Genomic DNA, 12934 nt, shown 5'->3' on the forward strand with positions numbered 1-12934 from the left:
TTTTAGTTTGAAAACTGCATTTAAAACCAGATCTATTATGTACAAGTCTACCAGCACAATCACTTTGTATACAACCTATAACAGATGTATACACAATTCATAATGGATGTAAATGTATCTTCTTCCATGGTGCTTACTTGCAAACAGAGACAAGACACCAACACATATTCAAAGAGGTGTGTAGGAGACAATCTGATTAGGTAATTAGATAATCTCCATTAAAATCCCACTGATACCACTTAGTAGCTATGTGACTTTCAGTGGCTAACTTCTCTAAAATTCAATTTCTACATCTATAAAATGGAGATTATGATCAAAGCCTGTCTCAGAAGTTTATTTTAAGAACTGAATTAAAAAAGAATGCAAAGCATTTAGCATAATGCCTGGATCATAGTAACAGCTCAGTGAATGACAGTTATTATCTACCATTAACACATTGTTAAAAGAAAAATCATAAATGTGTAAAATCAGCCAAAATTTAGCATATAAAAACCCAAAAGCCACACACCTTGCTCATTTCTCTAAAGACTACATGGGAAAAATAGCCAAAACTTTTAAGAGCATAGGTCGGTTAAACCAGAAGTCATTCAGACTATCAGCATCAAAGAATAGCCAGACAACCATGGGGCAATCTGGAAATGGCCTAGAAAAAGTCAGCAAAGGAAGAAAGAAATCCAAACGGTACTACCTATAACCTAGGCCCCCATTTTCTGGTCACAAGTATCATGACCATAAAATTACACAACAGTTACCAAAACATTAGCATTAAAAAACATCACCTTTTTCATATTTCATCAATGATGGTGCTTTCATCACCAGTTAATGTTTTATATGATCATCATCATCTAAATGTCAAAGGCAAAAAAGGCCAAAAAGTAACTTAATTTTTTTCTCAGATGTAAAAAGAAAAATTCTAATCTCTAATACTCCTGATGGGTACCTGGATATTTTACAAATGAAGACCATCCATTCCATTGGTACTTATGTGTTCTTGTCCTTGCTTAGCTTCAGTGAGAACACAGGGTGTCTGTGTGAGGCAGGCCAATCTCTACTTAAGAAACCCAAGACTTGTGGTCAAACTGCTATAGTGACCCTACTCCAGTGCCTTGATTCTGCATGAATTTCCTGGTTTTGTAGCTTCTGCAATATAGAGTGGCCAATAGGCCAATCAGGCACTGGCTTTAAAACTTGAGAGAGGGGAGGGGGATTAATTTTCTAAATCACCAAAGGTAAAATAAATAAGGAGAGTATAGTAAAATTTTCATATACTAAGCTTATTTGATTTAAAGAACCACCTAGTGTTAAAGTACTTAAATCTCACTCTGAGATCATGTGTTCTTTGTTAAGTATAGACATAGCCTTTTTTTAAAAGAAGGAAAAGGAAATGTTGATAGCTGTTTAAAAAGATACTTGGTAAAACTGAAGGCTGCTAATAGTAAGATGTTGAAAAACAAAACCAAACTATTGTAGATGCCCAAAATTACATTTTAAAATAATATTTGCCTAAAAAAATATGCCACTAGAATTTGGATTTAGAAATTTCAAAACTTGTAACCCTAAACAAAATAAAAACCATACAGGACAGAAGTGAGGTTCTCCTATGCAGAGTTCACTTTAAGGCATAATCTTACCTCTCTAACTGCTCTTTCAGATTCACCAACATATTTATTCATTAATTCAGGCCCCTGCATGAAAAGGAAACAATTGTTCAGTGTATTTATAAATCCAATCATATATGTCTTCTGATAAAAGGGAAAATAAATACATAAAAGAAAGAGAGAGAAAATGAAAGAAAGAAAATAAATCTGCTTTTAATTAATTTAGTTACTTTAGCATGCTTATTTTCACTAGGTGTTATTTACGCCTCAAAATTTAGAGCCATTCTACAAAAACTACACATCAATACAATGGTTGTGACTAAACATAACAATTTAATATCTTGTTCATAATCTGCCTACCCATCCATCCATATATCAGGCAAGGTGCTGGGCATCGAAGACAGAATAGTATAATACTAGATGAATAGCTTTCTCTGGCAAGATGCAAGACCTCAGGACTATTCTTTTTATGACTCCATGATAATCCCTGAAAATGGAATGGGAATCATGTAATCCATGACGTTATCTTACAGTCCCTGAGTATTTCCAATATAAATGCTGCTCTCAAGCACTCGGCTCTCACTTGGCCATGTAGACACTGATTCCATGGATCTGCAGAGCCAAAGAAGCTCTTCTCAGCCACTATCCCAGCCAGTGAAGACAACTTGCATAGACAAAATCTTAGGACCACCAAAACTGCTAACCCTCAGTCACAGTATCACACTGTGACAATGACAATGACCCCTGTCACCCTCCAAAGTGTCTTCACTCAGCCTCTGTCTCAACGTCCCTTCAGATATCTGCCACTCAGGACTTCATCTAGTTGATGAGAAATCTCTTTTCCTTTCTTGTGTTCAGGTATTTTAGAAGGGGTACCAAGGATGAAAGGTGTGGACCTCTAGTAATAAAATTCTATCATTTCTTACTAGCTGGCTATCAACAAAAGAATCCCCATAAAAGTGGCTGGACTCCCAGTGATTTGCTGCTTACCACTGATTCAAAGATGTCCTTTTTTTTGGATATTTAACATTTCTGAATTTAAAGATTTTTCTTTCTTAAGTATCTAAAATCTCATATATTGTAAAAAGTAGTAGGCTTTCATTTTTACTGCACACCTATTTGCTTTCTCATGATACAGTCATCATATCACAGGAAGTTATGAGATTAAAAAATAATAATAATAACTCCTACCTGATAACCACAAATATTCCCTTCAGATACTGGTATAAAGCTCGTCCTACAAATGCCAGATGTCCTTCTCAGCTATGGGAGATTTCTCTTCTTGTTCTTTCCAGCATGGGGCTTCTAATGACACCCTTCCCTACACTCCAAACCCAATAGACATGTATGTACATGCTTCTTTTTCTGCATACATGTACATGCACGTGTGTACATACACAAACTTATTTTGAACAAGATTCATGTTGTATCCCATGCAAATGATGGGTTCAGACAATTTAGGGAATGTAACTAGACAATGGCTTGAGTATTTCCTAAACAACTTATGCAAATTAAATAAAAATGTGACTGACTGAAACACAAGAGCAATCCGTAGCAGAATGTCAACTAATGCCACAAACTGGTATAAGTGATAACTAGCTTCGGTTAAGACGCCACATTACAAAGATAATTAACACATGGGATGACAAGTACTAGCTCAGAGGCATGCATAGGTGCTACTAAAACACAAAAAAGGAGCTACTTAGGAGTCAAGGATGCTCCTAGAGAAAGTAACATTTCAGGTGAGTCCGTAGTTGATTTACTCTGCAGCCTCAAAAATATGAAATACATCAAGACCCTGAAAGAAATCAGAAAGGTCTCCGATGAGCTGAAATATATGTTACTATATGCACTTTAACTGTAGAAGAGCTCTTAGGACTTTACTCAGAGTTCACTGACTTTTCAGTTATACACAAGACTAATAAACTTGAGTTTGAATGAATCAAAGAATTTAGAAAAGGTGAACCTAAAAGCAGTAATACCCCAGTAGTATATGTAATACCCAGAGCTTGGCTTCTAAACTCTCCATCCAAAGGTAAGTAAATTGCTTTAAGAATTTTACATTATACATAAAGTGGTACAGTAATATTTGAAGATAGACTGTAAATCGTATGTACTATAAACCCTAGACCAAGTATCTTTTTAAAAGGATAATCAAGATGTTGAGCTATCAAGAAAACAGGAGAGATAAACTAGAATACTAAAACATACTCAACTAATCCAAAAGAAAGTAGGAAAAGTGGGGGGTGGGGATAAAAAGAACAGATGAAACAAACAAAACTTATAGCATAAAGGCAATCTACAGATTTAATGTGACCCCTATCAAATTAACCAGGACATTTTTTACAAAACTGGAACAAATGATCCTAAGATTTATATGGAATCACAAAAGACCCTGAATTGTCAAAGAAATATTGAAGAAAAAGAACAAAGCTGGAAGAATAACCTTCCCAGACTTCAGACAATATTACAGAGCTATAGTAATCAAAACAGCATGGTACTGGCATAAAAACAGACATACAGATCAATGGAATAGAATAGAGAGCCAAGAAATAAATCCACAGACCTATGGTCAATTAATCTTCGACAAAGGAGGCAAGAATATACAATGGAGAAAAGACAGTCTCTTCAACAAGTGGTGTTGGGAAAGCTGGATAGCAGCATATAAATCAATGAAGTTAGGACACTCCCTCACTCCATACATAAAAATAAACTCAAAATGGCTTAAAGATTTAAATATAAGACAAGACACAATAAATCTCCTAGAAGAAAACATAGGCAAAATATTCTGACATAAACCTTAGCAACATTCCCTTAGAGCAGTCTATCCAGGCAATGGAAATAAGAGCAAATATAAACAAGTGGGACCTAATAAACTCATAAGCTTTTGCACAGCAAATGAAACCATAAGAAAAACAAAACAACAACCAACAGAATGGGAGAAACTACTTGCAAATGATGTGACTGACAAAGACTTAATTTCCAGAATATATAAACAGCTCATACAACTTAATAGCAAAAAATCAAACAACCCAATCCAAAAATGGGCACAAGACTAAACAAGCATTTCTCTAATAAAGACATACAAATGGCCAATAGACATATGAAAAAATGCTCAATATCACTAATTATCAGAGAAATAAAAATCAAAACTACAATGAGCTATCACCTCACACCAGTCAGAAGGGCCATCATCCAAAAGTCCAAGAATGATAAATACTGGAGAGGGTGTGGAGAAAAGGGAACCCTCCTAAACTGTTGGTGGGAATGTAGTCTGGTGTAGCCATTATGGAAAACAGTAGGGAGATTTCTCAAAAAACTAAAAATTGACTTACCCTATGATCCAGCAATCCCACTTCTATATCCAGAGGGAACTCTAAGTCGAAAAGATATATGCACCCCAATGTTCCTGTAAACACTATTTACAATAGCCAATACATGGAAGCAACCTAAATGTCCACTGATAGATGACTGGATAAAGAAGTTGTGGTATATTTATACAATGGACTACTACTCTGCCATAAAAAGAATAAAATAATGCCATTTGCAGCAACATGGATGGACATAGAGATCATCATTCTAAGCAAAGTAAGCCAGAAAGAGAAAGACAAATACCATACGATATCACTCACATGTGGTATCTAAAAAAAAAAATTGTGGGGGAGACACTATGAACTCATCTACAAAACAGAAACAGACTTGCAGACTTAGTAAACTATCTAAGGGGAAAGAGGATGCGAGTGGAAAAAATTGGAAGTTTGAGATTTACAAATGTTAGCCTCTCTATATAAAAATAGATTTAAAAATTGTTTCTTTGGTATAGCACAGGGAACTATGTTCAATATCTTGTAATAACCTTTAATGGAAAAAAAAGAAAATGAATATATGTATGTATATGCACGACTGAGATACTGTGCTGTACATCAGAGAAAGACACGTTGTAATTGACTGTATTTCAATTAAAAAAAAAGAAAAAAAAAGAAATTGATGGCCAGGACAAAAAATTATGGCATAAAAGTTACAGACATGCCTGATGAAAGGCAAACAATCTTCTAATTTTTTTTATACTACTTCCACGATGAGTGAGTCAAAAGCACACAGATATGGTAGTACGGTAACAAGTAAGTAGATCAGAGCATGTGAGGAACAGGGTAGAACAGTCAAGGTAAGAGTGAAAAAAGGATAGGAAGAATATCTCAAAGTCTAGTCTGACAAAAATCCAGTTGCTCCAAAGATACTGACATTCATCATATTCAATTAAGATGAGTTATCTGATAGCATCAACACAGAAATACGTAAGTAAGGAGAGGGTCAGTTTTATCTTTCTGCCTGATTTTCTGATTAACCCGAGACAATGCATTAGTAAATTTTATATAACATTAATAAGATTAATTCTAATGCTCCCCACTCCCCCAAAATATTCTTCTTATTATGTTTTCCTCTTTTCTTTAAAAATAATCTTTCCAAATTATTTCTGAGTAATAATTACACATCTAATAAAAATTAATATTTGTGGCTAATAGGGGGTAAATGCATGAAAAGCATAATTATGGCATATTATAAAATATCATCTAACATTTAAAGATACTTCTACATCTGACTGAAATCTACCAACAACCAGGGAATACATAAACTATCTGTAAGCAAACAAAGTTAGTAAGAAAACTTGCTTGGGATAGTGCTTTGGAGGACTAACATTATTTACAATTAGTATATCAATTGTTCGTGCATTGGTACTTAAACTGTCTGTAAGCAATCATGCTTACACAATAGAATGGTTTTTAAGCTTAATTTCCCAAAGATACTACAGAGAAGTCTCATCACTCTAATCTCATCACTGGTGATTTGATTATCTTAATTTCTTAAATAATACAGCCTCAGATGGCATTAATGTGAATATAGACAAACAATGAAACACTAGTTATGCTGAGACACAATGTTCTCATTTTAAAGTATATTGAGGAAATAGTAACAACTTAATACCAAATCAATTTTACAAGTTTGTTTTTAGACACAGGTTAGACTGTATAACAGGAACACAAAATTGACACTCTTAGCTATCAGTGAGATATATAAACCTGAAGGCATTTTCCAAGTATTGTGGGACTGCAGAAGATAAAATGTGAAGGGCCAAACAGTAAATATTTTATGCACTGTAGGCCACAGACAGCCTGTATCACATATTATTCACTTTCTTTCAAACATCCTATTAAAAATATAAAGTTCATTCTTAACCAGAGGGCTAGGTTAAAATAAACTGCAGGCTGGCTTTGGCCCAAAAGCTATAGTCTGCTGACCCTTGATCTAGAATAATCTCACACAATTTGAAACAGTTCATTTTTATTGAATGAGATCAAAAGTCACCAAAAATATCAATGACATGATTACTAAGTGAAAAACCTGGACTGCAAAATATTTTTTAAAATTGATCAAAATATTAAGGGAAAAAATCAATGGCACTTAAAAAACCAATTTCAAAACATCTAGTCATGTTTAAGTTATTCATGCCCAATGACAAACTTCTACCTCTAGGTATATATATATCCTAGAGAAACTCTTGTACATACACACAAGGGGACGTACAAAAATATTACTGACGCATTCTTTACAACAACAAAAAAACTAAACTTGGAAAAATCTAAAAATTCATTAATATAAAATGGGTAAATAAATTATAGTGTTCTCATAAAATGGAGTACTATACATCAAGTGCGAATGAAGGGCTGGGGTAACAAAGACAGTTTGGAAGCAGGTAGACAAGAAAGAAAGCTATTATAGAGCCAAAACCCACTGCCTTATATACTTCTAGAGAGTTCTTAATGTTTTGACAAATGTTTAAAGGTCATGGAATAGTTACAATTTTCCCATTGATTATTAAGATCATTTTGTATGGTTTCACCTTGCATGAACATTTTTAGAGTCCTGCACTACAGTGCAAAACAAGGTCTGCCCCACTCATATTATATAAATTACACTTTTACTCCAAGGGGGCTATGAACAAAGACTTAAGAAAGTAAACAACAAAATAATCAGGGCTCATTAAATAAATCAAGCTTTCGACAATCAGGAGAATAAGTTTTTGTTGGAGTGGGGAGAGTGAGGAAGGGATAAGAAAATTTTATGCATAATTTTATTCAGTTTAGAGTGACTAATAGACAAGTGTGACCTGAAAATAATCAGAAAGGAAACTGTTAGTGTACCAGTTAATTTTATTGTAATTATTATCATGCAAACTCTGTATTACTGTTATTATTCTTATTGCAACTCTCCATAAAAGTCAAGGGCGTGACATGAAATAGTAATCTAATGAAGACAGTCATTTAAATAGGCAATATATTCAATGTATATACACTGCCTTCTCATTATCTGGCTTAACTGAAAGGAAGCAGTTAGAGAATCTGGAGAAATGATTACAGTTCTCCATAGAGCTGACTCTAAAAAAGAAGACAACCTGAATATTAATTTTGGAAAGTACAAGGTTATGATCATTTCATGATCTGAGAATACAATATCAATATCGTGCTACTGATAACAGAAAGGTTAATATGTTTTAAATAACCGATGTATAGGCAAACAGACAGTATTTTGCTGAAAATGTGAAAATGTGGCCTAAAGCCTCAACCAGTGAAGGGCCATTCTACTACCACGTAGAGGTGGGCTACAGAAAACCTGTGGATAAGAAACAATGCTTTCTCTCCAGAAACAAAATAAACAAACAAAAAAATCAAATCGATTTCAAAATCTAACCTAAGAATTTAGCATTGTGAAGAAAATCTGGGTTAGACTAATTCAAGTCAATATTACTTCTAAGTCATAGCAGTAATCAAAAGTTCTGTAAGGTCTCCAGGGAACAAGTGGTTTTGTACAGAACTACAGCTGAGGAATCCTACCTAGATGACTGGCCTAAAAATGCAACCCCAGTAGCTGAACCGACACAGTACATGAAGCCAAAATTCTATATGAAGTCAAGGCAATACCATCACCAAAGAAAGTTATTCTGAGTTTGAAGTTCAAATTGCTCCCGACCAAAAAAATCACTATATTCTGATACAACCAGCTGCAAAAGATTAAGTTCAGTTTAAAGATATATACTACATTTTATTCTAACACTAACAAAAAACTTAAGGGATCATAAGCTATGCTGCTATACTTTTTTGTTCTATTTGAGGTTAAATATACATCCAATTATGAAAAACAGAAGCAGAAATTAGCATCAGCTAAGGAAATCTTGCTAAATGCTTGACAGGTACTATCCCCTTTATTGCTTATAACAGTCCTCCGAGGTGAATACTATCATTACAGTAACTCTAGATGAAAAAAAATGAAGTTTAAAAAAAAGAAGTTAAGTAATTTGCAAAGACACAGATTAGTAAATGGTAGAACTGGGAGTCAAGTCTCTTAACCATTACACCTGACAATTAAAGGAAATGTCCCAAATGTTCAGCCACCAGCAGGCAAAAGAATAAGCAACAGACTAGAATATAAGCATTATGTGAGCAACTTGTAGGATGTTATTAGTGGAAGGGCTTTAGAAGCCATTTACTTTAACCTACCTCACTTAAAAGCTGAGGAAAACAAAGCACAAAGTGAAATGCCGAAAGTCCTAGAAAAGTTAAATGGCAGAAATGATGCTAAGAATGCAGGATTTGGGTTTCTGGGATACTATGCTTTCAAAAAACTATGATGCCTTCTGTTTTCTCCAAGTTCAAAAAAAAAAAGTTTAAAAAAGGGAAATGTCCCCTTAAGAATATACACGGAACCAACAATTCAAATTCAAATGTATTTGTGGGAACAGATCAAGTGGAAGGGAAAGTCTAACTCTGAATAAATAGCTGCTAGCATGGGTTAATTTAAAAATAAGAATTTTCGATACCCATTATAAATAACAGACCATTAATATTGAACTATAAGGGTTAGGTACACATAGTATGGTCTATGGGTCCCACATTTGCTCATAACTTACTTAACTCTTTAAAAATACATAAATCCCTAGAATAGACAAGGCTGATGAAACTAGATAAGGTTATTTTCTTCCAATTTTACTTACCAAATAACTATGTTATGCTAGTTCTGCCACATTTCACCTTTATTGATAACGGTGACCAAGAAAAACTATCAAAAGTAAGCTGAATGCCATGAATTGGCTTCTCTAGGGGTACTGTTATTTTTAATGTTTCCATGCCAAGATTTCATGAGTTCAAGTTTATAAAACAACAAAAACAACATAGATACATGTAAAAATTTGTCCAACTGTTCTAATAATCTAGTAAAAACTAAAGCTGACTTATCTGTTACTGTATTTCAGTATTTTACACTACACCAGTCACAAATTCACGTATAATATGTATAACTCATGCTCTTGCAGTTCTGCCTCTTTAATCACTACTGGTTTTTTCCAATCTTCCCCAGAGCTTTTTAAATGTGTCTGACACCTGCCTGTTGCTTTTGGCTATTATAATTCAAATCAAGTTTTTATAAGTTCCAAAATGTCTAGGGAAGGCAAGTTAACCCAAGTGTTAACTATGGTTAAATGTTATGGAATATGCTCATAAAAACCCAAACTCACATGAGATAGAATTACATATGTGCAATGTGAGTAAAGGATCTTGAAAATTAATAAAAAGTACAGCATCAGCACATAGAGAAGGCCATTTTGAGAGAGCACTTCAAAGAGTCTGAAACAGGCATTAAGTGCTAGGCAAGAAATGCCATGGGCAAGTAAACCCTAAAAAGTGAGAGGGGCTGGCAGGGAAGGAAACAGAATTCAAGCTGTTTTCTCAGAAAGTATAATGCAAACCTCCCCCACAATTCATTCATTCAGGAAAAGAAAATGACACATTTCTTCAGAACTTACACTGTGGGGACCATGCTGACTATGAGGAAGCCAACTGTAACGTGTACACGTGTACATGCCCTCATATTAAGTGAAGAGAATCTCTGATATTATTACTGACCACTCCTGTTACTCTCAATCTCCTTTACTGACTACTGTGCAGCATTTTAAACACGAAGTCTCAACTACCATGTTTTCATCTCTAGAAATGACCATTCTCTTGAGCTACAAACCCATATTCAACATATTATGGACACATCTGCCGTATCTTCCAAAGGCATTTCAAACTCCACATAACTAAATCCCAATTACTTCCTTTTCACATGCTAACTCTTCCTAGAGTTAGGGTATTTCCACCTGCCAGTCATCAAAAGTAAACATTTTATTCATCTTTGATTTCTCCCTTTCTTTCTCATTTCTCACATAAAATTAACCATCAAGATTATAAATGCTACCCATTTCATTACATCCCTTGTTTGGTCAAATGTCTCTCTCACTAAATTATGAGTCGGTAGATAGCAAGGAACCTATCTAATGTATCTTTGTTTACTATGTACAGTGCCTCGGGTGTAGAAGGTGCTTAATACATATTTGAATCCTTGTTGCAATAGTAAAACATTTACAAATATATTTAAAGTGCTACAGAAATGAAATTGTAATATTTATTTCAACTCCAGTTAAACTTCATTCAAAAGAGATTTCAAAGAAGGAAAAAACAACTGATCTCTCTCAGCTGGAATCCATGAATAAAAATTTAAGCCAACCCAACAACAGAATGTTCTATTATTAAGTAAACTTCTTAGAAGTCTAAAAGCATTGTTCTCTTTCTAAATTTCTCTAGGTCTTCCTGGATTCCAAATGCTAAACATTTTATTATTTGTTATGTATATTGTTATTTTTTACTTTTACCCAAAAATACAAAAAAGTATTTTATAGAATACTTTTATGTCAAGATATCATTTTTATATAGCAGTTTTATCTGACAGAAGCCCAACTCAAAAATATTAACATACAGTTTTAACATATGATGTGCAATTTTAACATGTCAGTTTATATTGTGCACAAATAATGCCAAATTTAAGTAAATCCAATCTAACTTCTATATAACTTGTGATACTGACAATGGCACAGTAAGTATTCTATTTGTCCTAAGAATAATAGATCGCTATTAGTTATTACCTAATAGCCATTCAAACAGTGATAAAACTAAGTTTTTATCTTTACTTAATACTGATGCTAATAACCATCAACTTAAGAGTATGGGGCACATAGGACAGCACTATTTGAAAAAGTAAAGGGATTTTTTTAAGCTGAAAAAAAAAAAAACTCTAAGGGAAATTAAACAGAAACTCAAAAAGTTTCAGGCTATAGATGACCCCACATGGCAATAAATCTATAGAAGGAGAATAAAAAGTTAGGGTTCACAAAAGACATGAAAACTGGACATAGGTCCTGGTGAGACTCTAAATTAGAAGCTGTACCCAAGGTGAAAGAAAAAAAATAACCAAAACACTGAAAGAAAGTATTCTTTATAATGTTGGGGTCTGGGTCTGGGGCCAGAACCAACATATACCTTTATAGCCTTCAACTGAGAACTGCAGAGAAACAGGGAAGCTCAGGGCAGTCCTAAACCCAATTTCTCTAGCCAACTTTGTCCCAGGGCTTTTCTCAGTAACTTTCCACTATCATCATGAACAGCAGGATGATAAATAGGAAAGAAGGTCTTCCTCCGAAGCCCTCACCAAAGGAACTGACAATTCCCCCATGATTCTTCTCCTTCCCTGCATCCAGTCATCCCGTATAGTGCAGTAACTCTGAGCTGATCTTTTTTAACTTCAGTTACATTCACTGAATCGCTATCTTTTTTAACTTCAGTTACATTCACTGAATCTGGACATAATATGCCCCCGTCTGTGATATCATCCTTAAAACTCTTATATAATTAGTAGACTTGTTTTCTTCTTGGTGAAGTTGAAGGTTTACAGAAGAAATGAGCATAGAGTACAAATACATCCCCATATACCCACCCCTACCCCCAATACATACTCAGTTTCCCCTATTCTTATCATATTTTAATATGGTACATTTGTTACAATTAATAAACCAATATTAATATACTATTATTAACCAAAGTCCACAGTTTTTTCAGATTTCTTAGTTTTTACCTAATGACCTTTTCCTGTTCCAGGATCTTATCCAGGAAACCATAACAGTATACTTAGCCTGTCTCACTGGGCTCCTCTTGACTGTGACTGTTTCTCAGATTGCCCTTATTTTTGATGACCTTGACAGCTTCAGGAGTACTGGTCAAGGTATTTTACTCCAATTTGGGTTTCCCTGATGATTTCACATACTTCGCCATGGATTATGAGTGTGTGGGAGGAAGACCCCGGAAATAAAGTGCCATTCTCATCACGTCATACAAGGGTACACACAGTACACACTAACAACAGGACTGATCACTGATGATGTTAACCTTGATGACCTCGCTGAGGTAGTGTCT

The 12934-nt window shown here is 34.4% G+C and overlaps 1 protein-coding gene across 10 annotated transcripts in view; it reads right to left on the bottom strand.

Annotated features, from left to right (window-relative positions):
• The window catches only part of AFG2A (AFG2 AAA ATPase homolog A), a 342561-nt gene that overhangs the window by 260226 nt on the left and 69401 nt on the right, over positions 1–12934 (bottom strand). For all 10 annotated transcript variants that reach the window (XR_012498999.1, XR_012498988.1, XR_012498987.1 and 7 more), the window contains one exon: positions 1632–1685. Coding sequence is in view for 6 of the 10 variants with exons in the window: in XM_074341241.1 (XP_074197342.1) it covers positions 1632–1685 (54 nt within the window). In the remaining 4 variants the exon portion in view is untranslated. The remainder of the gene's footprint in view (positions 1–1631; positions 1686–12934) is intronic.

Source organism: Camelus bactrianus, chromosome 2 (assembly GCF_048773025.1).
Source record: "Camelus bactrianus isolate YW-2024 breed Bactrian camel chromosome 2, ASM4877302v1, whole genome shotgun sequence".
NCBI lineage: Eukaryota > Metazoa > Chordata > Mammalia > Artiodactyla > Camelidae > Camelus > Camelus bactrianus.